This window comes from Ursus maritimus, unplaced genomic scaffold (assembly GCF_017311325.1).
Source record: "Ursus maritimus isolate PB19 unplaced genomic scaffold, ASM1731132v1 scaffold_26, whole genome shotgun sequence".
In the NCBI taxonomy this organism is placed as follows: domain Eukaryota; kingdom Metazoa; phylum Chordata; class Mammalia; order Carnivora; family Ursidae; genus Ursus; species Ursus maritimus.
The window spans coordinates 37,535,286-37,560,695 of NW_024425119.1; the positions used below are offsets into that span (position 1 = coordinate 37,535,286).

Sequence of the window (25,410 nt, forward strand, 5' to 3'; positions counted from 1 at the left end):
TTGACCCAATCCTCTGCACTCCCACGTTGCTTCCCTTCTTCCATGTCTTCCATGTCTTTATTCGACTACTTTCATATTTCTTCTATTCTTTTTCCTTCCCAAGTGAATTCTCCCTACTTAACCATAAAGAGACACATTTTCCCATATCCATCCTAGGAGGTATGTATGTGATGATATAAATGAAAATGATTGAGGATTAGCTGTGTATTTTGCCAAAATAAGATGGTGACTATTTTTCTTCGACAGCTGTAAAGGTTAGTTATGTGCCAAGAGGAACTACGAAAATGGAACATATGCCAATAGACGAAAGACTGTATTTAGATTTGAAATGTTTTTCATGCACAAATAATTTACAACCTTTAACAATAGAAAGAAAAGCAAATCAGAGTCATTTGAAAAGTTCATTTATTATATACCAATATACACTTTCTGTAATAAAAAAAAAAAGCCTCCCAGTACATTGAACCATCTTATAAATGAAATAAGAAAATAAAAGTTTCATCTGTTCATAAATGGGGTTAAATTAACCAGTACAAGATACCATATGTGAGTCTGCCCTGCAGTCTGTGTGAGCTCTAGTCCTGGAAATGGCCGTGAGAAAGAAAACGGTGCTTCCTTATTTGGCACGGTAGTATTGCTCTTGAATGTCTGTATAATTACAGAGGTTGATATTTTCAAGTTAGTCATTTCAAAGGTGTAAAGCATTCAAAATATATACAGATTTTATACTTTCCCAATTTTTTTGAATTAATCTTTGATATTTACATTTAAATCCATTCAGATTAAACCTGTTTTTAACACTCAGAAGGTACCTTTTCCACTTTCTATTTTCATACACTCTTTAGGTGAACGTAAATGGAAACCTATCTTGAAAGACACTATTTGGCAAGTATTTTCCAATAATGACTCAAAAGTTATGATAGTTTCTAGTAATGCTCAATTTCCATAGCAAAGTGCACCATTTGACAGTATTATGCCTCTAGAAAATGATACATAAAACGAATGTATATTTTCTTAAGGCACATTCCAAAGCAACTATTGAAATACGATTTAATATTATACTGGTATGATACTTGTATTTCATACTTGGCTTTACTAAAATATAAAAATATACCATAAATGTTGCTACGACTTGGTGGGGGGAAAGGTGGCAAACTCCAGAAATTCTGGGCAGCGAGTGCTAGTTTTAAACCCATTTCATGTAAGGGTATTGCAGAAGTGAGCAAGCATATAGTTTGCATCTCTCTGTATTTTTACGGAGGGCCATTTAACGTTGTGTTAAATGACCAATGAGTGCAAGCCAGAATGAACTAAATCCTATTTTAGACATGCTCAGTTAAAAGAACAACCTTCACATTGATAACTCTTTGCAAACAAGGAACTTATTTTCTTGTAGATGATTGTGTTATTATGGTAAACATTGGAGAGCATTACTGAACTATATATAACTTAGGTTTCAAATTTAAAATATCCCCAATAAACAGATACGTACACATGGATTTTTGAGCCCATCAACTTAATTCCCTGCCCCCACCCTCAATAGTATAAACATTTTGACCGTGAAGAGAGAAAACTACACATGTACAAAATAAAAACCAAACGTACCATACAGTAAAATTCTGATGACTACAGAATAAGATTATATACATAAACATATAGCAATCACAGTTTCCTGCACTGAATGTTTATCAAATAAAAATGTATCAAACAATACTGGGTAAAGTAGCCCCACGCGAATAGTGGTCTGTCTAAAACTTCTGGATGCCAATGGAAGACGAGAGGGAGAGCATTGTTCCATGACAGAAGCATGACAAGAGGACTAGGAATAATATTGAAAAGCAAATGTTTCCAGGACAGGCAGTTTAGCAATAAGCATGATTTCTGTTGTTGCTCTGTAATTTAACTACAGCCCCTCTCTCTGTGTAGTAAGATGTTTTAACGTTCATTAACAAAAAAAAATCGAACGAAGAAGGCACTCATTCAATGTCACAAACAGAATGGGCAAAACATTCCTTTACTGTCGACAATAAGGTGTTCTAGCCTGGTGTCTGATCACTCACGCATGTACCTTGCAGGGACAACTCCTGAGACATGCAGACATACCTCGGAGACGGCAGCCTCAGTTCCGGACCACCGCAATACAGCAAATATTGCAAGAAAGCGAGTCAAATAGACTTTTTGGTTTCCCAGTGCCTACAAAAGGTTATGCTACAGTCTACGAAGTGTGCAGTACTATTATGTCTAAAAAAGTACATAATTTATTGCTAAAAAACGCTAACCATATCTGAGCTCTCAGCGAGTCTTAATCACTGATCACAGATCACCATCACTAATACGATAATGAAAAAGTTTGAAATACTGTGAGAACTACCAAAATGTGACACTGAGACACAAAGGGAGCAGATGCCGTTGGAAAAATGGTGCTCCACGCAAGGTTGCTGCGAACCAATTTGCAAAAAAACCCCAAACCCTCCATATCTGCTAAGCACAGTAAAGTCAAGCACAGAAAAACGAGGTCTGCCTGTGTATAGTCAGCTGTCTTAATATTTGCCAAAAGTCTCCTAAACAAAGACGTCTCTCATTCAATGTCACAAACAAAACGGGCAACGTATTCTTTTACTGTTGACAGTAAGATGTTCTAGACTGCTGTCTGGTCATGTACCTTACAGGGACAGCTCGAAAGACCTGCCTTTGCCTCTGTTAGTCAATAAGCGCAGAGCACTGGGTGCTGGATTGGGGGAAGGCATTAAGCAGTTAGATAGCTTCGCCACCAGGGCATTTTTGTTTGATGTTCTGAGAATACAAGTACTTGGTGATTTTGGGGGGGAGGGGGAGGGTATTCTCTGATGACCATTACCCACAGCTACGCTTACTCCGCTTGCACAAACAGCAGAAATACATCCTCTCACACTTTTCTAGGAGAACGCGGGTAGCAATGCGCACCGCTCGTTTTAAACACACAGACAGCCATTCTTGACAAAATTGATGCTTCTTCTCTTCCGCAGGCGCCTGGTGATGTTACTATAAACATCTTTGGAATCTTCCTGTTATTTCCTATGAATAACATTCCAATCAATAGAACTCAAATGTCTTTTGCAGCATAATTTGCAACCATTTCCAATAGAAAAAGTATTTTTCCTTGGGTTAGTGATGCTTGGAATTTGGGGGATTGTAAATCCAATCAATTATGATGAGCGCCATGCTTCCAATCATGAAGATGATTCCAACCACAAGGAAAATCAAAGCCTGTCAATCAGAGAGAACTTGTTAGGGCACACAGAAACCGTATTTGCTCTTACAAGTTGTTTACCTAAGGCAGCCATCTGATTGGCATATTGAATTGTATTATTCTTATAGCTCAGAGGTCGGTGCCTAGCAGTTCAGTGAGTTTAGAACCCGAGTTGGGGAAAGAGGGTGAATCCAATGGAAAGATTTAACCCAAAGCCTCAAAATAGAGAAATGGTTGATTCAGTACATCAGAATGATGGAATGCCCTGTAATCTTTAAAAATCAAGTGACAGAAAAAGATTTGATGACATTGGGTGCGCTCACAAGCTTTTAGGTGGAAAAGGGCAGGTCCCAGACCTGCGTATCATAGTATATATGATAGGAGTCAATTTTATAAAGCAAACAAATCAAAACAAAAGCCTAATCTATGTTGCATATTCCTTAAAAAAGAAGCATGGGGGTGTGTGTGTGGGGGGGTGTCTACACACAATACTAGAAGAGGCCTTTATATTACCGCTCAGATCAGCCTCCTCATTCTATACCTGAGGAAGCAACAGCTAAAAGCTTTTTCACTAGAAAGAATCTAGGAGACACTCTTACTCATTTTTACATCTGTTCAAACTCGGAATGGGTCACGAACAGGACAAGTAATCTGCCAAGGTCACTCACACTGCTTAAAAGTCCAAGCAAGATGGACTAAAGAAGGTAGGAACTCAGGGGTGAGGTGACGGGAGGAACTTTTGATACCAAACTGCTGTGAAGTCCCTGAACAGTCCTGAGGGGCGAATGACTCTCAGGCAAAATTCAGCGTAACTCATGAAAAAGCTTTGCTCTTAAGCCTTAAGTGGGAGACTTTATTAAATAGTCATTGATAATATTTAATTACTGGAAAAACAATTATTTCTGGCATATGTTTCTATAGCATCATTTTAGAAAGGAAATATGCTCTAGTTTACGAAGATTATATTTTAGATCTAAAGAGGTTAACTAGAAAAGGGATGATTCTGTTCTGGATCTCCATCCACACCAAGGTACTCTGGAGGGGGAAACAAAGCAACATCTTTTCTTTTGACCTGACCAACCTAACAGATATGAAATAATTTAAACCTACTAGTCATAACACTGCCAGGGAGCCTAATTCCTTCCCACCTAATTTCCCGTAGATAGTGCTGCCGTCTTGGTGGTGGACACTGGTACACGTGTAGGTCCATTAGTGTTTGACAGGGAGGAAGGACTCAACACAAGATACTTGATGATATGAAGGGAGGAAGTCCTGGAATCATCTCAGTACCAGAAATCCACCCCTCTTTCCCTCCACTAGAGTTCCAGCCCATCTGATTTTTGGTTCTCGTTCATCAATTTTTTTGAATTATTTTCTGCTTTACTCGAAGTAGTCGAAGAGCAGTGTAAAAAGGGGAAATTGCAAGCCTTACTTACCCCAACCTTTTGTGGCGACCTAAGCGGTTCTTTCTTGACGAGTTTAAGATAAAACACTGCTGGAAGAATGAAGATCAGCATAGTGGCAGAAGAAGCCCCTGAGGAGAGAAGCACAGGACAGGTCAGTGTCTTACTCAGCAAGGCAGAGACCCAAGGTCATGCACTTGAATAAAACCAAATCTAACGCTGCCCTAATCTTAGCACTAAAAGTACCGTCACCTCGTCTTGGTTGCTTATTCAAAGAAGATCTGGTTATCAAGAAAATTAAAATATAACTAACGTCACCGTTGCATCCTAAGTGCACATAATCTACAATAACCATTAAAAAGGCCTCCTGTTAAAAATTCATAGGAAATTGATACATAAACACATACTAAGGAAGCTGAGCTCATCACATACCCTTCCTATGCACTTCTTTTTTTTTTTAACTTTAATAATATGTTTTATTTAACCCACTAAATCCAAAATATCACCATTTTGGATTGTATTCAATACACCTATCCTTGCTTCCTGTGCACTTCTAACTTTGCAAGTTACACCTGATTTTTAAAAATTTTTATATTGTAGTTAAAATTTGAGTAATCCTTCAAATCAGGAGATGAAAACTAGATTAATAGACTACACAGTTAAGAGAACATGCTTTAAAAGACCAACGTCCTCTACCATCCAACGATAGCCATCAACGCTCAGTTGATCCTGACAGAACTTAGATTATACCGACAGGATGCTTTCTTTCTATCTTCCTTACTTTTTGATGCAGCTTTAAGACCTAAATCCAAAGCCCGAATCTATTCCAAGTCACAGGTATTCCCCAATTTTGAAAGTTCACGTCATGCCACTTCGCTGTTAGGAAAGACCTACATTAGTACCCATTTTTGCTAACTGAAAGAAATCTGAAGAGGATTTTTGCCTTTCCAGAAAAAAAGGGCAAAAAATGAAAATAGCATTCAGACTCTGATTTGCAGTGGGCATGAATAGAGGCAGCGTCCCCTGAGCAGAGAGAGTGCTATCACCAAGCTCCTTCCCTGGGAGCTGCACTCCATCTCAGCATTAAGCTGCCATAGCTTTGGAACTATGTCTGAAGATCTGTTTTATCTCCCTTTATTTTCTGCATTTGTTACCAATCTGTATCCTAACGTATCAGAAAAGCCCAAGGAGGTTATTTTTTGTGTCTGGGATGCTCAAAAATTTTTCCATATACGGGGCGCCTGGGTGGCTCAGTCAGTTGAGCGTCTGCCTTCGGCTCAGGTCATGATCTCGGGTCCTGGGATCGAGCCCCGCATCAGGCTCCCTGCTCAGCAGGAGCCTGCTTCTCCCTCTCCCTGTGCCACTCCCCTGCTTGTGCTCGCTCTCATTCTCTCTCTGTGTCAAATAAATAAAATATTTAAAATAAACATTAAAAAAAATTTTTTTCCATATAAATGAATGGTAATTGCTTCTTTGTTTTAAGTCTTTTAGGCTTACAAAAGGTTTCATAGGAACGCTTGACTTTTGGATTGGGGGGGTGGGTGGAGACGCTGTGTATGACCTGACTTCTCTGGGGATCAATTTCCTCATCTGTCAGAAAAGGCAGCTGGACTAGGTGACCACTAAGGTTTTTTCTGATCCTATGAATAACTTCCAGAGTCACCCGAGAGGGAGGGGAGGGGAGTAGCTGGAGCCTGGCTTGGCTACTAGGAATCCCATGAGCCTAAGATGGACCAGGGATCCTTGACCTCCCATCCACCGGCTCCCTGTCCGCCCTTTAAGGAGGTATCAGCTGGAGTTGACTAAATAAAAGCTGTTCTCAAACTTACCTATGAATCCAAAGATGTATTTTATAGTTGGCACAAGGATGACCAAAACATTATTCAGTGCGAGAAGTATGGCTGCAATCAGGAAATGTCTTATCCAACTGAAGGGTCTTTTGGGAAACAAGAGTGTGGTCACTGATGTACGAATCTGCAACAAGAAAGTTCAAAGTTGATTTTATCTACAATTTCAAATATTCTTGTCTCTCTAAAGCATCTTCTGCATTTTTCCTTTTTCTCCCAAAAAAGATCTCAGTGTTGATTTATCTTCCGAAATTTCATTATTGTGGTAAAATACACATAATAGCCATATTATTTACCATCTTATCCATTTTTAAGTGTACAGGTCAGTTATTAAGTACATTGATATTATTATGCAACCTTGATGCTGACATGTGTTTGAGAGAGTATTTTCCTTGTGCTTGCTTTCTCAGCTTTCAGATTTTTTTCTTAAAAATAATCTCAGAAAGAGATAAAATAACAGGTAAGACATAGAATTCAGGGACACAGGAAAACCCTTGTTGATTTCTAAACGTGTCTTGTTACACTGCTCATGAACAGGATTTTTACAAATCTGTTTGGTTTTTTGTTTTATTTTTTTTTTTTCAGTTTGGCATTGTATTTAACATTTTGCCACATAATGTTTTTTAAAAATATGATACTCTTTGTATCTACTCCTCTCTCTTTTTTCCCCTTTTACCTGCCCCCTTCCCAATTAGAGATTATAAATGTACAAAAAGCAAAGAATAGGACCTAATAATTTTAACATTCTTGAAAGTTTCTAGTGTGGTGGCTTGCACACAGCAGGCACTCAATAAGTGTTGAATTAAATTGAACAGAACAAATCCCTTCCCTCCCTTCCGGAGCCTTGACAGACTTAGCCCGATTTCGGCAGCTACAGTAAGTAGGTGAAGGGTCAAGAGAGGCTCTGTTTGTAGCGGCCTTTCAAGTCACTGTGCTGTAACCAGATAAAAGGATCCTTGTGGGTAGAGGGAATGCCCTTCATGTTTGGACAGCTTAACAAAGTGGAAAATACTCTTATCTTTGGAATCTTTTAGAGGACACTTTTTGACTTGGTGGAATTAGTCTATTGGCTTTTCAGTAAGTGAGCACCTCAGTTAAGCTAGGACTTCACATTTTTAGAAATGCTGGGGTTGGTTTTTCACTTAAAATTTTACTTCTGAAATCTCTTACTGGTGGAGAGATGGGAACTCATTTGAGAGAGAAAATGTAAAATACATTTAGAAACACATGTGTGCACGACAAAAACTTCGAGCCGAATCGCTTGTAGTGTCTAATGGGACATTCCTTTCATACCACTCCACCAAAAATTAAAGCCATCTGTTTAGGTTTCAAAAGCAATTTCATTTCCAGAATGGCAAACCAGATAGTCTCTGGAAATGGTTTAAAAGTGACTTTGTAAAGGATTTTAAAAATTGGATTAGTGAAAATTATGAAACTCGCTCTGAAAAGTCGGCTGAAGAAAGCAAATGGTTGGAGAGCATTTTCCCCAGCTGCCCATCATTTCTCCATTGTGATCCACGATTCGTGCTTAGTCAGTCTTGTCCAAACTGGTCTCATTAGGCTTAAAAATGAGATTTCTACGATACGTCCACACGGCTTAAGGATTTGTCTGAAAGTGCTAAGCGCATAGAATGTACAAGAAGAATGCAGATTATTTTCAGGCGGGGGTCGTACCTATGTGCTTTTTTTGTCTTTGGTTAAAGTAATACTCTTAAGTCAAGAGGCTGAGTTAGAGGTAAGCCTGTATGGACAGGGTCCCGGAACGTGAAGGCAGTTTCCCACGGTCTCATGGCTCCCGGAGAGACGAGGGTTTGGCCTGATGATGGAAGAGTACGGAAGGCTTACAGGAACCAAGATGGCGAGAGCTGGCTCCTCACCGCAGAGAAAGAGCAAAATCCCCAGCAGAACTGAAGGCATATGGCGCTGCCAGTGCATTTCCTAGGAAGGCTAAGACGGCAAACTGGGCCACGGCGGGCTGCGGCTGGTGGGAGGTGGTGGCGGAAGAGAATAGAAGAAAACTTGCTGGTCATTCTCTGTGAAAATGCTGCCTTGCGAGCTGAGCCTGGATCAATAGGTCCTTGCAGCTCTGTTTACCTACGTCGGGAGTGAGGGAGTCTGGCCTGTCACCCACAAAGCACTGCCTGCTGTTCCACTTATCTAAGTGCCTTTTCTCTACTGACACAAACTGATAAGAACCTGGAAATGTGGGTCAGATGCTGTTGGGTGGGGGGAGGCCGTAGCAACGGCCATGGCCTCTGACCCAGAATGATTCCAGAAAGGTCCTTGGCAGCTCTAGAAAAAAACATGTTACTTCCAGAGAGCCTATTCAGAATAGGAGTCTGTGAGGGGGTGCTATGTTCTAACCCGGGGACCCAATGAGAGGCTGAGTAAAAGTGGGAACCTTCGTTAGGTCTTAACTCTTAAAAAAAAAAATCAATCCTATCGTTTAGAAGTGAATCACAGTTTCACTTTGTAAGGCTGCTTAAGATCAGAGCGTCGGAAATAGCTGTGGATCACTCCTCTATTCCAGTTCACGCAACGTCTGCCATATTTCTATGCCTGTATCGAATGGGGGATCTGAAGGCAGAATCGATGAAAAGAATGGTCTCACTGTTGTAAAATAAAATAGAAGTAGCTAGAGAACCTGAGATGTGATTTTTTTTTTCAAGGTGTGGCAAATGGAACGTGAGTCTGTGTTCTTGATAAACTCATCAGGATTATCTGGTTTTCTGTTTTTCATGTGATGTGTGAACTTTACTGCATAAAGGGAAGCACAAGCTGAAAATGGTGTTCACAGTCTTTGGGCTGGAGGTGCAGTCCCATAATGGACAGCCCTGCCCATACCACCAGCACCCCAACACTGGAAACGGAAATGTTGGGACACCAGTGAAAAAGCAATTCACTTCATTTATTCATTTGTTCGATAATCATTTTTGTACTCTATATGTGTCTTTGATTAAGAAGAAAAAAACTGACCTAACTGCAGAAAATAAAGATAATAAATGGAATAATCCAAGGAAAATCCATCTAGCCACCAACAGCAACAGCCTTGTTGTCTCTTCTTGGGCTCCTAAGAAAAAGAGCCCACTTACCATTTGTTGAAAGAAGTAGAATATAAAATTATACCTACAACTGAGAGATTTTTATCCTAATAGAGTAGGTTTTGTTTGTTTTTATTATTTGTATGTGGGGATAGCAAAGCGAAGTAAATAAATTTCTTATTGGTCAAGAGCTTCTTAATTCAGAGAAAGCCTCGGGAGAACCCTGCTGTGCAGGACTCGGTGTTGGACATGTTGAAAGTCTTGGCTGTAAATGGGAAGGAACAAACACCTCAACTTCTCGCACTTCAGGGGGAAGCGTCTGAACGTAGCCCTGTGGGTTTGACCAGGTTGAGGAGGCTTTTTTTTGCCCTCCACGTTCACTTTTATACTCTCCATCATACCCATGGAGGCTTGGCTCATTTAGCAGATCCTCACCCAAACTGAAATTCATGGCAAATGGCAGCAAGGGGAACAGCCTCTGCTTTTGCCAGAAAAGGCAGTTATGCATCTCCAGAAAAGGCAAGATTCCTTTGGAGACCATTTTTCTTGGCAGCCATTGTTGAGCTCCGGGCCAGTCCCTGTGCACATCCTTAACCTCCAGGACTTTGAACCCAGGGGGAGAAGGCGGGCACTTACACAGATGAGCTCAGGGTAGCACTAAGGTCAAAGACAGAATTACGTGCAAAATGTTTCATGAATGTTAACGTTGGGTGAAAATTCTTAAGGATAACAGTTATTTTTCTGAAATTTGGTTCTCATAGTCAGTTTTGATTCTAAGGACTATCTCATGGGAGATGTTTCTTACTACTCTTCCTGATGGTCTGACTTATACCAGTGCCTTATCTGTCATGAGAGAAAGAACTTCTATGGGGAGCTCTAGATTTTAAATGTTGAGGTGAAATGACCATCAGTAGATGAAAGGCTGACCTCCACTTCCCATTATCTTGACCCCAGCCATCAGTGTCCTGCCAGGAGCACTGCAGGAGTCAACTGTGACTGACGAGCGCATGACCACGGCCAAGTCCATTAGTCTACTGAGACCACAACGTGAAAGCACTATATTTAGGGCTTATGAATAAAACCATACAGAAGCACAGAACAGACTTCTTTAATAAATTACTTTGATTCAATAATGATAGGAGTGCCTACTGTGCGCCAAAAATTAGTCAGTGATAGCTTTACACACAGAAAGAAGGGCTTTCGACATTCTTTCCTCAGAGACGCTGTCTGCTTAGAAATTTTACCCTATGGTACACTTTCTGTCTACAGCTGTCTTCTGCCTTGTACCCACGGTAGGGCTGATTTTAGGCTAAAGCTGTGTGCATGTCATTTGAAATACTTTCAGACACATGAGAGGCAAGATATTATTCAAGAGTAAAATATTAGCCCTCCTGGTAATAAGGATCTGATTTCATGCACTCATGAAAAAGGAATGTGTCAAAAAATATTTCAGCACACAAGCTGCATTTAAAGTGACCACAGTGTCATTATAGGAGTCGTCCTCCTACGCTGGGCCCTGTATGGAACGTTCTGTACAGGATGGCGCTGGTTACTAAGTCGCCTGTTTTCCCCCCTAAAATGAATGAGTAAATTCAGTGTTTATGAAAGGAGAAGAGTTGGCAGGAGAATGCAGACCTGTGTTTATCCACAGGTGGTGGTTTTAACTCACGCAGCCCAAATCTCTTCAACCAGCCCTCCTCTGTGGTCTCAGAACCAGTGACGCCAAAGGCAAATGCCAAGAAGGGGCGTTCCCAGTGTGAGTCTGGCAGAGGACGTGTGTCAGTTTTGGGGGTCGTAGAAAAGCTAAATGATGCATAATAAAACTCTTTTTCAAGGACTTTAGTTCTCGCACGTAATTTACTTAAGAGGATTCCCCTTCTCATTGGTCTTCAAGGAACTGGATGAAGGCGACTCTTGAATGTTACCGCAGCACAACACACTGGGGCGGGGGGATGAAATGCCTTCAGAACTGGCGAAAACACAATGAACTGAAAAGTGATGTATTTTGGCTTTCAAGTTTCAGAAGCTCTATGAACTCCTACTCATTCCTACTAACCCACAAGATAGGCTCAAATTCCAAAAGCAGATCCTGAGTTTGTAACAATAAACTCTGACCTCAATAAAGCTGGAAAATGAATATAGGAATACACTTGGTGATTTTTTCCCTCCTATATTTTAGAAGTGTTTAACATCTAAGAATATTTGTTGTATCTACATATTAAATTGTCCATTTTAAACGGCTCCAAAGTGCTGTATAAAAATAACGTCTTCAGGCATTGCACTTGCAAACACGCACATTATAATGAAATCCATATCAAATGGGAACATGTGTACTAATCCAGGAGGTTCAGTTTCATGTACTTACTGGGAACAAGACAATGGGCACCGTTAGCGTCACTGCCACGAGGACCGCCACGCGAACCATGAGGAGAGGGGTGTCGAATGTGTAGACTTTGCTGTAAGCATGTAGTAATTCGTCTTCAACTTCTCCTACAAAGAGGAAGAGAATGGGTTCACTTGGTGCTGTCAAGTCGATACCAACAGGAACATTTTACAAAGGGAACACAGTAAAATGGGGGGAAAAAAACCCAGTTGTGGGAATCTGGACACCTCTGTTTACTCCCGTCTCTGAGCTTGTTAGTGGTGCGACGCTTCTTCAAATGAACAAGGGAGCCCTGAAGCTTATGGAGTTGCAGAAGCCAGAATCAAATTATGAAGGTTCCTCTCTGGCTCATTTGCTTCGTGATAAGTCTCTCTCTGCTGTACGGAAGCCTCGCAAAAGACGTGACAGGCTGAGGTGCTCCGGTGGAAGAGGGTGAAAGGGCCAAGCCCCACCAGCCTGTCCCTCACATCCTGCCACCAACCCCCCACTCCCACCTGCCCAGGGAGCTTTGATGCAGCTTCTCTGAACCTAGTATGGAAACCTTAGGACAAATGAACTCTATCTCTTGTCTCAAGTTCAACAATTCCGACTCCATCATGACGCTGATACAGACTTTTGGAATTTTTTTTCAAGCTTTTGCTTGTCTTATGAAACTCCTTAGAGTCAATATAAGTTACATGCAAGGATGAATTTGCATGATTTTTACAGGGTCTCTTAATGAATATTGATCTAAGATTAAAATGCCACCCACCTAGAAACCATATTCACTCAGAATTCCAGATACAAATGACATGGAGACGCTTATAGAATCAGATGTAGTTTGTTTTTTTTTTTTTTTTCCTCCTCACTCCCCTCCGAGGCAGACGAGTTGGGGGGGGGGTGGTAAACGTACCTTCCGTGGTATCGATCTGACTTTAATTAATTCACAATCCAACAAAGAGTTCATGCCCAGTCTAAAGTGAGTGCTTGGTTAATAGCCAAATATTAGTCAAATGGAAAAAACCCCAAGTAAATGGTGCCTCCTCCCCGGTCTCTTCCTCCACAATTTGTCTTGCAATCAATCTAATTTACTGAATCAGGAAAAACAAAACTAAACAAAAAAGTTAGAGGTTTATATAAAAGGTAGATTTACGTTGCTAACATTGATTAGTGACAACGGTTCAATGTTAGAATCCCTGAAATATGTTTACAGGGCCGAAAGGCAGTAACAGTCCGACTTCTTGTAGGATTAATGTGTCCATTAAGACGCCATAGGGAAATTGTTCTAGGCATAATCGAATGTGTCCATAGCTGCTTTCCTTCGTTTTTGGTAGTGCATTCCCAGACTGAAGGGGATTCTCTCATGTCGTCTATTCTCGGGAAACCGTTCACTCTAACGGAATAGAACGAGATGAGCCAGCAAACTTGCCTAAGGCTCCAAGCCCCCAGATTCCACTTGCCTGGTGAACAAAAAGCAGGTTCCAACTCTAGGACTTTGTACTTTTCCTACCACTTGTTTGGTAGTTAGTTATTCTACCAGAAGAGCTTTACAATATACAATTGGACTCACAGCCATTGCTTCTAGCTTGAGATGGCCTCGGGAGTCAAGCTAAAGAAAGATCATCTAGCCCTGAGGGAAAATCATTTAAATGTGAGGGCTGGTTTTTATAAAATATGTGTGAATTCACAAATGGGCGTAAACTGTCGGCCCCGCTGGTTCAGGTCCCGTTTTCTTAGGTCAAGTGACGAGGCTGCTGATGGATGATGTGTACTAGAGACCGTGCCGCTTAGAGAAGGCAACTAAGAGAATTCTACCTACCCGGTTAACGATCAGTGCAACTAGCATCTGCACAAAGAGAATGACTGACAGCGCGACGTACCGTAGAAGGTCAGGTAGCCAAAGAGAGCAGCGAGCAGGTACATGACGAGCATCCCCGTGATGGAAATATTCGACACCGTTTGCATCTTCCTCCGGGACCGACTGAAAAGTAAACACCAAGCTTTGTGGGTTGTGTTTTTTTTTTTTTAACTCGTGAAAGTATCACTTTTTATAATTTAAATTTGTTTCCATTTTTTTCTTTTTTTTTTTTAGATGTATTTATTTGAGAGAGAGAGAACGCAAGCAGGGGGAGGGGCAAAGGGAGAGGGAGAGAGAATCTCTGGCAGACTCCCCGCTGAGGGCAGAGCCCGACACAGGGCTCCATCTCATGACCCTGAGATCATGACCTGAGCTGAAAGCAAGAGTCAGATATTTAACTGACTGAATCACCCAGGTGCCCCTGTTTCCATTTTTCTTAAACGCCACTCCTTCAGTCTTAGGGACAACCGTTTTCCTAGAAGGCTGTTTTATTTTGTGTTGATAAATATACTTGTCTACTGAGTATTCAAGAATGTAATAACATAAAGATCAGACTGGCTCCTAATGTAGAAAGCTTTCATATTTCACAGTGAGATGGGCTGAATGAGGACACAAACCTACTAGAATCAGCAAAGCACAACTTTCATGAGTCCAGACTACCAGGAAGCCTGCACAGCTTCTGGAAACCATTCTGGAGAGCACCCAGCTGCTTAAGGCCAATTGTCAGGCCTCATAAATGACTGCTATCACTTCTTGATCTTCAGCTAAAATCGAGTGTAGAGTAACTGCTACATGTGATTTTTTCCAAGTAAACCAAAGACATCAAAATAGTTGAAAGTATTCCAGAAATTTCTTATAAGGTAAATCAGAATTTGTGAAGCAAGTTGTTGCTATTTATAGAGAATGAAGAGTGAGGTTGTTGGTACCTGGATTAAATAAATTGAGAAGTATTATAGGAAACCCTTCTCTAAAGATAAAGGGGAAAACTGTGCTAGTGGGCTCAGGCGTATTTCAGACCTAAGTAGATGTCACCAACCTCAAAGGGAAAAGACTCTTAATGAATCATAGAATTTCAGCTAGAAGAAACAAGATTGGCTAGCCAGTACACATAAGACACTGAAGACTCCGCTGTACCCATAAGACAGTGAAGCCGGGTTTTGGCACATCCTCACGGTGAATGTCTTCTAGACAAGGGTTAGGGACTGACCACAAGTGACATCAATGGCTTAGCCAGGCAATCTTAACCATAATTTTTGGTCTTCATGGGTATGGTCATTTCTGGTTGAAGTGATATCATTCCCAGCAAAATTCAAATTCAAATTCCTCATGCCTGCCCAAATTCTACTAGCCATTGGCTCCTCCTCCCCCTGCCCTAAAGCCCTCTTGTGGACCAATAGGATGGAGAAATAGGAGAGAAGGAAGCAGATAAGGTAGTGCAGTGTGGGGGCTGAGTCACACCTGTTGGTTAAAGTACATCCCTGATGAGCGGTATGTACCACGAACTTTCTCTGGAGAAAAAGCCACTAACCATGCTTCCGTATAAAGCCCCTTTGACCATATGAGCACATTTTCAAAACAAATCGGAATGCTAGCATTAGGGCTGCCTTACTCTTTAAGCTCACTGTAGATGGGGAGGACCTCGGGATGGCACACAAAGGCAAATGCTAGGATAGGGATCGCGTAGGCCGTCTGAAAAACAAAGAGAACAGCGCCGGTGTAGCGTTCGGGCACCGCCGGCCGTCCCCAACCACGTCCGCTGACGAGCAGAGATTCGGCTGTATGACCCGGCTCCTCACTTACCCGGGAGTTGAACACAAAGTATTTGGGTTGACACTTGTCATCACCGTGTGCCTCGTACTCTACCCCAGTGCCGTGAAGAGAGCTCTTGGCCTGGTTCTCGTCTAGGCCTGCGGGATTCTGGTGCGTGTAATCCATCATGAAGTTCACCCCGCTGCTCTCGGAGTTGTTAGGCAGCATTACCAGGTGCACCGGAAGTGTATTGTTGAGTGTCAGATTCCCAACATTGTGATCCAGGACGGGCAGAGGGCAGGGTATTTGGAATTTCTTGTAAATCACCTAGGCCCAGCCATTAAAAAAAAATAAAATAAAATCAGCCTTTTGAGGAAAACAATGAAACCAAAATCCATATATGTAGCTTACGGGGTAGAGGTCGGGGCCTCTGCTGAGGGTTCCTTTTAGACCAATGGACAAGGGAGACTCCCTCCAGCGTCTGCCCTGAGGAAAGGGTTGGAACGATGGTGGCCCTGAGAGTCAACAGGACAGTATTTTGCGTGCATCCATCTTAAGTGTCATTCATATTCTTTTGTGAGAAAGGTGATCATTGCCTTGCTACATTTCATCTCTTTTAGTTCTTCAAACTAAAATAAATAAGGGTTATCAAAAATTCTCCTCTCCCCCTTTGTCTTTTTAGGGAAATGCTGTATATACTTTGGCATCCATGATTTTACAAAAAAAAAAAAATCTCCCTTTTGGTGGGGAGTGAGGGCAGTGGGAAGAAGGATTTCTTCTTTAATTCCACTGGGGTCGCCCTCTTTTCACGGGTAGAATGTACAGGAGAAGATGGCAGATTGATGTGGCTAATTCTATAGCCTACTCATTTCTCTTCTTGGACTCTTCACTTCTTCCTCCACCTTTCTAAATGGTAGGTCATTGTCACATACTGCTTGAAGGATTCCTCTTGTCCAAATATACATCCAGTGTGCTTTGAACACACTATTAGCCACAGCCTTGTCGTTCTAACGTGACTATTTCTAAACTCATGACCGTCCTTTCCCCATTCCAAATTAGAATGCAAGAAAATGGCTTATGATGCAAGAAGAATTTCATGCTAGTGAAGTGCTTGAACAAAAACGAGGACACTAATTCAGAGACTAAGTGTCTCATGCTCACCAACCTACAGGGATCGTGTCAATATAACACTTACCACACTGACAAAAAACACCATGCAGGTAAGAGAAAATCCACTGGTATAACCAAGGTAACCTAAAAGTTAGCAGAGAAATTCTGGAAGGTGAATATGGTATCTACAATTGGCTTACCTATTAGAATATGAAATGAAAATAAAAATTAAAAATGACTTTACCTAAGTTTTTAAGAAGAGAAAGTGGAAGAATGATTCCAAGAGACACAAATATGACGAGGTAGTTGCCATTGAGGTACCATTCTCTGAAAGAGAGAGCGGCAAGAATATTAGGATGCACCTGGGGGGCTCAGTTGGTTATACGTGCAACGCTTGATTCATGATCTCAGCATCGTGAGATGGAACCCTGCTTTGGGCTCCGTGATGGCCATAGAGCCTGCTTAAGATTCTCTCTCTCCCTCTCCCTTCGCCCCTCCCCACCCCTCTTTCTCTCAAGAAAAAGAAAGAAAGAAAGAAAGAAAGAAAGAAAGAAAGAAAGAAAGAAAGAAAGAAAGAAAGAAAAAAAAAATCAGGATCAGAAAAGACCCAAGGAGAATGAGTCAACAGATGTTACAGAGAGAACGTAAGACATACCCGGTATTTTCTTCAAGTCCCATGAACGCTCTGATTACTTCAGGTAGTTCATATTTAATGATAAAGAGGTAGCTCGACATCGCTAAAATGGAAAACGTGACAGCTCAGTGGTGTACATAGAACTAAAGTCACAAGTCGTGAGAAGTCCTGGCATTTGGGACATTCAGTCTTCTGGTAAGATGAGCATCTAATCTCCCAAATGGAAAGAAAAGCCACCCAGCGTGTTTTGTACGGCTTCCAAGTTCTTTTCAAAAATAGATATTTGGCCCTCTGGCTCTTGCACATGGACCTTTGCTAACAGTATCAATGCTGATTCTGTTTTTAGTCCAGCTCTGAGGTTTTCAGTGACGTTGTTCTTTCAAAGTCTCCCCCTAATTAGTTCTAAGTCATCATGGCCTGTACCGAGCGCCTGTTTTAGTGTCCATCACTTGGGCAGGGGTCTGGCAGCAAAAGGCCTGGGCCAGAGGCAGTTCCCCAGGTGGGCGTTAGTCTAGTCCTCTGTAACCTCACCGAGGGGCCCCCAACACCTCAGGGCACAGGCTGTCTCAACTGGAGGCTGACTGGATTGATAAAAGAATGTAAGAGAGGATAGCTTCTCCCACCGTGGTCAATGAATTTGCTTTGTCTATATCTCCCTTTGGCCGAATAAGAAATTATACGACACGGCGAAAGGTCTCGAGCACCTATGTAGGTGATGTGTTATCATGCGCTCTTCTGAAAATCTGCTGATAGAATCTCTAAACCCTCTCCCTGGAAACACGTGTATGTATACATAGTCATAACGTATGATGTTGCCTAAAGTCATAGGGACTGATACAACGTCTCTTCCCCAAGTCCATCCACGCCGTGGAGTAAATGTGACTTTGACACAGGGTCCAGGAAGTTAAAAGTAAAATTCATCTTATTAATTTAAATTAAAAATAAGACTGACGAGTTTTGCATTGCAGTGTTTAAGCGTGTGCCACATCTTTCTGGTGAATTTTCGCTCGCAGACATGTGAAAGCAGATCTCTACGTTGCAAATTGTACCATTAATACTTTCAAAGGATTTCTTTAACCTCCAACAAAAGTAGTCATGGTGATGATGCTTCCCAACGTTGTTTAGTCCTGCAGATTAAATCATTTGATCAGCTGAAAAGCCACGTAAAACAGCAAGGTGAAGGTCATTTTCATTCCCCAGCTGAGGACATAAAGGTTGGAAAGCTTGCTTGACCTGTCCAAGGTCTCACAGATTGAAAACAACAGACCACATCCAAAATATAAGATCCCGGACTTTAGGCCAGTGTTTCTTCTCTGTTGTGAAGTGAATTTTTTTTTTTTTTACAATACCTGATGTGTCTTCTGTAAATATTATTTGGTTAATCTTTACAAAGACCTTGGCTTAAAGCTAAATCTTACAGAGCGCAAACAGAGGAGATATTTCTGATTAACTGGCTCGGTGAGGTACCATTCAATTTTAGAGCTATTAATTGCTGACTTTCAGTGATGTCACCACGGTTAATGTGTTTGGTCTTCGAAAATTTAGAAGGATCCAGACCTGTCTGGGTAATGTCAACATTATTCTGCTAATGTTGAAACATCTGTGGTAAATGTTAATTTTTCAGGGGATTGAGAAAATTGAACATTCTAAATGTGGAGTTGCTAAATACAGAAACGCAAATGATTTCCCTTAGGCTAATATAACTACTAATCGCATAGAGTAACCAAAGTGAGAGCATTTTCAGGAATGGTATATGACGTTCTTGTTTTACTCCCTTAAAGCCACACTTCCTTCCTGTGTGCGTGTCTTGACTGAGCGACCATTTTATAATTTACTCCGTTAGTTAGAAGCGTAATGGTGGTTACACTTTGAGCAACAGAAGTGGCTGTTGCCCCTCAGCTCATGGGGTTTAGGGCTAAATATGTGTATGTCCAGTGATTTCAGTTATCCAGACAGGTGAATTAGCTCAACTATGAGGTGATCCTAGGAAATGCCTGATATTTTAAGTCTTGAGAAGGCTGAAAATTTGAACCAAATGTAAAGCAGTCTATTTGGTGGCAGATGGGAAGCTTATATGCTTGTGGCCCCAAACCAGTAAAAAGGAAGAAACAATCCTGGTATTACTGCCAAATTCTACCCAGGCCTGTAGTGTTAATATATACAAATATGAAAAGAAAGAAATACAAATCATGAAGCTATTTAACTGCTTACCAACCATCCATTAGCAAGAGCAGGTATAGCTGGATAAAGGTTAGTAAAAGAATTGCTGCATTCCAGAAATCCAATGATTTTAAGAAGGGTTACCTCCTTGCAAAATCCCTGCGCAAATTTATTTATCGCAGCCATTGTTTGTCATAGTGAAAAACTGGAAACAATCCAACATCAATAACGGATTCAGTATACCCATTACGGTGCATTTGCACAATGGAAAATTCAAAAGCCATTTAAAAGAATGATATGCAAATACATCCAAGGCATATTGTCAAGTAAAAAAAGGAAGCCGTAAATCAGTATTAGAAGATGATCCAATTTTATCAGTAACAATATGTTAAATTTTGCATAGAGGAAAACCTTGGAGTAGTTATTTCTAAGGGTGACTTACATAAGCATTTCTTTATAATTTATATATTTATGTGATGTCTTAGTTTTTCACAATTAGCTTATATTTATCTTATAAGTATAAAAATGCCCATTTAAAAAATAATCAAGAGGGCTCCAGAGACATTGAATCCAAGAAATAGGGAGAAAAGGATGTACCGAACCCTTATTATGTGCCATATGTTATCTGATTTCATCCTCACAATGACCTTGTGGGATGAAATATTACTCTCATTTTCACAGATGGAAAAATTAGACTCAGACGAGAAGTCACAGACAGTGACAGGAACAGACTCAAATTTAGGTGCATCAGACTCCAAAAGTCTAGTCTCTATTCAAGGGTTTTAAAATATTTTTAAAAAGCAGGAACATATCGGATACATACAAACAGGGCCAAGGGAACCCAGAGGGACTTGTACCTACTAGTCTAGAGAAGCGATGGGTCATGGGAGCAAACAGAAAGAGTGGGGGGGGGGGTTGGGGGACTCCAAGAGTAGGGGAACTGAAAATGTTTGTTATGGTATGACAGGACATATAGAAGCAGCTAGCTAGCTAGGTAGGTATGGGGGTGGTAGGAAAGGTATCGGAAAGGTAGGCAGAAGAAAGATGAAGACCCTTACAGGACAGGCCAAGGGGTTTAAGTTTTATCCTGAAAATAATGAGATCATGCTGCAGAACTTTATGCACGTGAGAAGCAAGACTAGATTTTCATTTGAGAAAGTGAATTTGGAGGATGAACTGGAGATAGCAGCAGGAGAAACTCAGGCAGGAAGCCCAGTTAGAAGGCTACTGCACCAGTCTGAGCAGAAACAGTGACCACCTGAACTGAGACGGAGAGACTGGAAGGAGAGGAGAACTTCTCGAGGCAGGCAGGAAACAGAATGGACAGGAACTGGTATTTGATTGGATGTTCAGGGTTAAGGAAGGAGGGAGAAGTTTAGGATGACATCTGTGATGTCTGGCTCAAGAAACTGGATGCTGCTGGTATCATTCATTGAGAGAAGAGCAGAATGGCAGGTTTGGAGAGGAGGTGAGGAAGTAAGCACCACCGTGTGATGATAGATTCCAGGCCTTTCAAGAGGACATAGGCAGTAGGACATAGGAATTATGGGCCTGGATGCCTTCTGAGGGTCAAAGACTCCACAGGACCAGTGAAGCTGGTGGGCAAACATATCACCTGGAACACGATTAAAAATACAGGTTCCTAGGTTCTACTCTGGAAATTATCATTTAGTAGGAATTATAAGAATCTGTAGAACCAAGGAATTTGTGGTTTTATTATAATGCTTCCGATGCCTACCTAGCCAGATCTTTGCTTTAGCACAACTTCTTGGGACACACTCCAATGGGCTGGCTCTGTGCAGGCTGTCTCAAGGACCCCCCCCCCCCATATTTGGCTGTGCCTTTCAGATACTTAATTTTCTCTTTTATGAAATAAACTGTCATCCATAGGAAACATCAACTCTTCTGGCAACAACAGAAATAAGCACTAATGCTTTAATTTTTAAAATTTAAATGAAAGCCATAACAGCATTTGACATCAAAGCTTTTATTTTCTATTTTACTTCTAGAATTCATTTGGTGGGATCCTATATAATATTTTCTTAGATATTGTTATTTTTAATTAAAGAAGGACAGCAAATCTACTTAAGAATCCTTATTTTTAAAATTTATGAATATAGAGCAGCTGTTTTTCAGTATTGAACATGCTTGTTCATTGCCATAAGAGTTTCCTGATTTACGGGGCGCCTGGGCGGCACAGTCATTAAGCGTCTGCCTTCGGCTCAGGGCGTGATCCCAGCGTTCTGGGATCGAACCCCACATCAGGCTCCTCCGCTAGGAGCCTGCTTCTTCCTCTCCCACTCCCCCCTGCTGTGTTCCCTCTCTCGCTGGCTGTCTTGCTCTGTCAAGTAAATAAATAAAATCTTAAAAAAAAAAAAGAGTTTCCTGATTTACGGAACATTCTTTAGAAAGTTTAAGTGGTAGTGAATATGATATGCCCTTACCTCCAATGTTCTGCATTGTAATGGAAACAAAAGCTCCAATTTTCCCAGGCCATCCAAATGCCTTTTCCCCTAGTTTTTCATAAATTAAAGACCCTATAATAAAAAGTAAAAAAACGAACAAAAACAACCTTTTAAAAGGATTGTTTTAATGACAAAAATATTTCTATAATTATAAACTAGAGTCTCAAATGTGTACATAAACACCACATAGAAATTATAAACCCCAAAGATGCAATCTCAGAAGCCAATACAAAATATGTTACATGTTCTCCAGACAAGGAGCAATGGCTTCATTCATCTTAGCTCCTTGCAGCAAGTCAGGACTGTTATTTCTGTCATCCATCAAGACTCCTTTTTCCTATTTGGCTTGAACCTGAGCCAGTTGCCTTTCACTTCTCTTAGCTGACCCAATTACTAAAAGCATTGAGCGGCCACGTCATTGGGGTCAGAAGAAAATGAAATGTGAAATTGACTAAAATCCTCCTATAGTTAGAGAGCAATAGACTGAACTACCCTTTAACAAGAATCAAAATAGAACGTCTTGGACATGAGGGGTAGCATACCTCCTTCCTTGGCGGTCTTCAATAGAAGGTGGACTGAGTAGAGTGATAATATTGCTACAGCAAGCAGCATGATTCTGGGAAGGGAATAGAGAGTAGACAATAAATTTCTATAATAAGACATCCTTATATTTGATATGATCATAAATTATCGCATTGGTCCTTCCAGCCATCAACTTTCCAAAAGTATGTGGATTTGGGGGAAGCTGAAAGATTCTTTTCTGAACTCCACGCATACCCTTTGCTGTCACAGAACTGGAATTTGCTATATTTTATGTGCTAAAACATACCACTGGAACTTCCTCCCATTTCGTTTTTTTAGTGTTACCCACAAGTAGAATCTGGTTCATAACTCAGATGCTAAATGTATAGCAAAATTAGCAAATACTGTATCTAATTATTCAGCATATGGGTATGTGTCCATCATATCTGTATGCTATTCTCAGCAACATTTATAATTGAGGGCTATCTGACAAGCTGGCTCAGCCTTAATGTCAAATCTAGAAATACGGAAGCCAGAGCGTGCAGAGTCTAACCTATATCACTACTGATCCTGCACATGCGATGACAAGAGACTGTGGCAGCCACGGGGTCGGGCTGCTGCCTGCGTAATAGAGCAAATAGAGAAAGGGAAGGATAGGGTACCGGAAAACGCCTTTGTGTGTTGTGGCCAGAAAGAACCCTTTCTGGCTCAGGACCGTCTTCATGTTCACAGGCATATACGAATTTTTTACATATAGAGTGATCAGTGCTTCTCCAAAAACAAGCATTGGAAAGCAAAAATAAGAGCATAGATAAAAGCATCTATATAATAAATAAAGGAATAATACTAAACTTTACCTGACATCTAAAAACAAAAACAAAAACCCCTTATTCTTTGTTTTACATGACCAGAACACAAACATTTTCCCCACAATTGATCTAATTCTTTGGTAATTCCTAATGACATCAATGTTGCGAATGTACATTTGGGCCACAGGTTACACATTTTTATAACTACTCTAGCTATCCTGTGCTCTTGTTTTCCACAAAGTATATTTATTGCAACAGTCTAATCAATGACTTATTCATATGTTTCCATATGCCTTGTGAACTTACCTGTTTTTAAAGATGTGATTCAGATTACAGAATTTTATTTCCTGGAAAAATAATGAGCATCCCCTGTATTCTAAACACATACTTTCTTTAGCAGAAAATACTAAAAGTAAAACCAATGAAATCCTGTGTTACTCGCTGTGAATTAAGGGAGATAGCCGACTTCGGTGCTTGGGTACACAGAACGTGCCCCATGATGTCCAACGACAGAATTGCTCTGGACAGTGTAATCTGTTAAATGTTCAGGCCTAAAATGAGGCCCTTGGTTTTAAAAGTGGAATATTCTCCTCCCATAAAAATGATCTTGTGGCCCTAGGCCTAGGATGGGGGGGGAAGAGTCTCTTATCTCTATTCATCAGTGATGGATGATAACTTCCTAATTGTAACAGTATGTATAATTAACAAGGAGAAGACAGTGTGTCTTCGAGATCGTGCCTGTTACAAGAGTGTACAACTGTGTGTATGAATACATCTCTAAGCCATTAAGATTCAGAGAAGAAAAAAGCTACTTTGTTTCAAACATGACGTTGATATAAAAATCTGTTCAGCTAAAAAATACTATACCCGAAACGGATCAGAGCGGTAACACAATATAAATATTTATAGTCCCGCCTGATCCTTAGCCCTCAAATAGCTGTGTGATTATCTAATCATAAATGATGTTCAAAACATAAATAGCATGTATTTATAACATAAGCATTGCATTCTTAGACAGCTATTTAATGCTCTAGCCTTGCATTAAGGATGGCGATCTGCCTTCACGCTGATGCCTGACTAATATTAGACTGTATTCCTGTGAAGAATTCCACTACTGCCAACTGTCTTAGAAAATACCAGGCTGTGCGTAATGCACACAAACATCTGTGGCTGCCCGTCACAGACGGTGTGGTATCTGTCCTCCAGGTCAGCTATGTGGCCCTGCTGCCCGTGGGTGGCATTTGACCGAGTACATAGGTTGAGGAAGTATTTCTGTGCCAAGCACTGTACTAGGTCTTCAGGATACAGACATGTGGCGAGTGAAAACAGACATGGGCTCAAGCCTCTGGAGATTATAATCTAGAAAGGGAGAGAGATACTAACCAAAAATTAGACAACTGCACTAAAATACTGAAATTGTGGGGAGCGTATAATAAGGTGTTTGCCCCAGTCATGGAGGTCAGAGAAGGCATAACTCAGGTGAGGGTGAGCTGTGCTATGAGGAGTCAACTAGATGAAGAAGAAAGGGAAAAGAAACCCAGGACCATGTGCAAAGGCCCTGTGGTGAGAGGGGAATATGGCACTTTCTGGGATGGAGAGAAGGCTAGTGTGCCCATTGTATCAGGCATCTAGGGGTCCTGGGGGACAGGGCGCAAGATGGGACTACAGCATGCAGGACTCTGTAGGCCTGGTTTGGGATGGGATCTTTTTCCTTAGTGTGATACAATCGGATCTGCTTCTGGGAAAGATCTTTTTACAGTGAACCTCTTTGTAAAACACTTTCTTCGAACTGGTAGGGCTGCTCCAATACTTTGGGTGGTTGAGCACATATACTTTCTGCCAGCTGGTTAGGGGCAGCTGGTTGAACAAGCACCATGATTAGTCTGCTCTGAATAGTCCTCAGGTTGCTGTTTTATCTAGAAGCCAGAGAATATGCTAATACTTTCTCAGATCATTCCTTCACAAAGATCAAACTTGAGATTGTTAATTGAGGGAACACCAGGTGTGCATGGGCTTTGAACCAGACGTACTTACATAAAAAGTATGATCCCCGTGTTGGCCATGGCATAGGACAGGCCCAAGATTCCACTGCCCATGATGGCGTTACTCAGGTTGAATGAAGACATTCCGAAGGACGTGGTTCCAGGATGCTTCAAGAAAAAAAGGGCGCATTTTAAGCAAATATTTGCCAAAGGATGAACCCTTTTCAAATTGTTCTTAT

General features: G+C 41.1%; 1 protein-coding gene across 1 annotated transcript in view; it reads right to left on the bottom strand.

The window, feature by feature from the left end:
* Positions 1-388: 388 nt before the first annotated feature.
* SLC38A4 (solute carrier family 38 member 4) overlaps positions 389-25,410 on the bottom strand; it is a 30,398-nt gene continuing 5,376 nt past the window's right edge. The window contains exons 3-14 of the mRNA XM_040642372.1: positions 25,224-25,339; positions 22,401-22,474; positions 21,838-21,930; positions 17,255-17,336; positions 16,844-16,926; positions 16,685-16,743; positions 15,350-15,816; positions 13,763-13,863; positions 11,886-12,010; positions 6,462-6,606; positions 4,666-4,763; positions 389-3,246 (exon numbers count right to left, since the gene is read on the bottom strand). Coding sequence (XP_040498306.1) covers positions 3,145-3,246; positions 4,666-4,763; positions 6,462-6,606; positions 11,886-12,010; positions 13,763-13,863; positions 15,350-15,816; positions 16,685-16,743; positions 16,844-16,926; positions 17,255-17,336; positions 21,838-21,930; positions 22,401-22,474; positions 25,224-25,339 — 1,545 coding nt within the window. The 3' untranslated portion in view covers positions 389-3,144. The remainder of the gene's footprint in view (positions 3,247-4,665; positions 4,764-6,461; positions 6,607-11,885; positions 12,011-13,762; positions 13,864-15,349; positions 15,817-16,684; positions 16,744-16,843; positions 16,927-17,254; positions 17,337-21,837; positions 21,931-22,400; positions 22,475-25,223; positions 25,340-25,410) is intronic.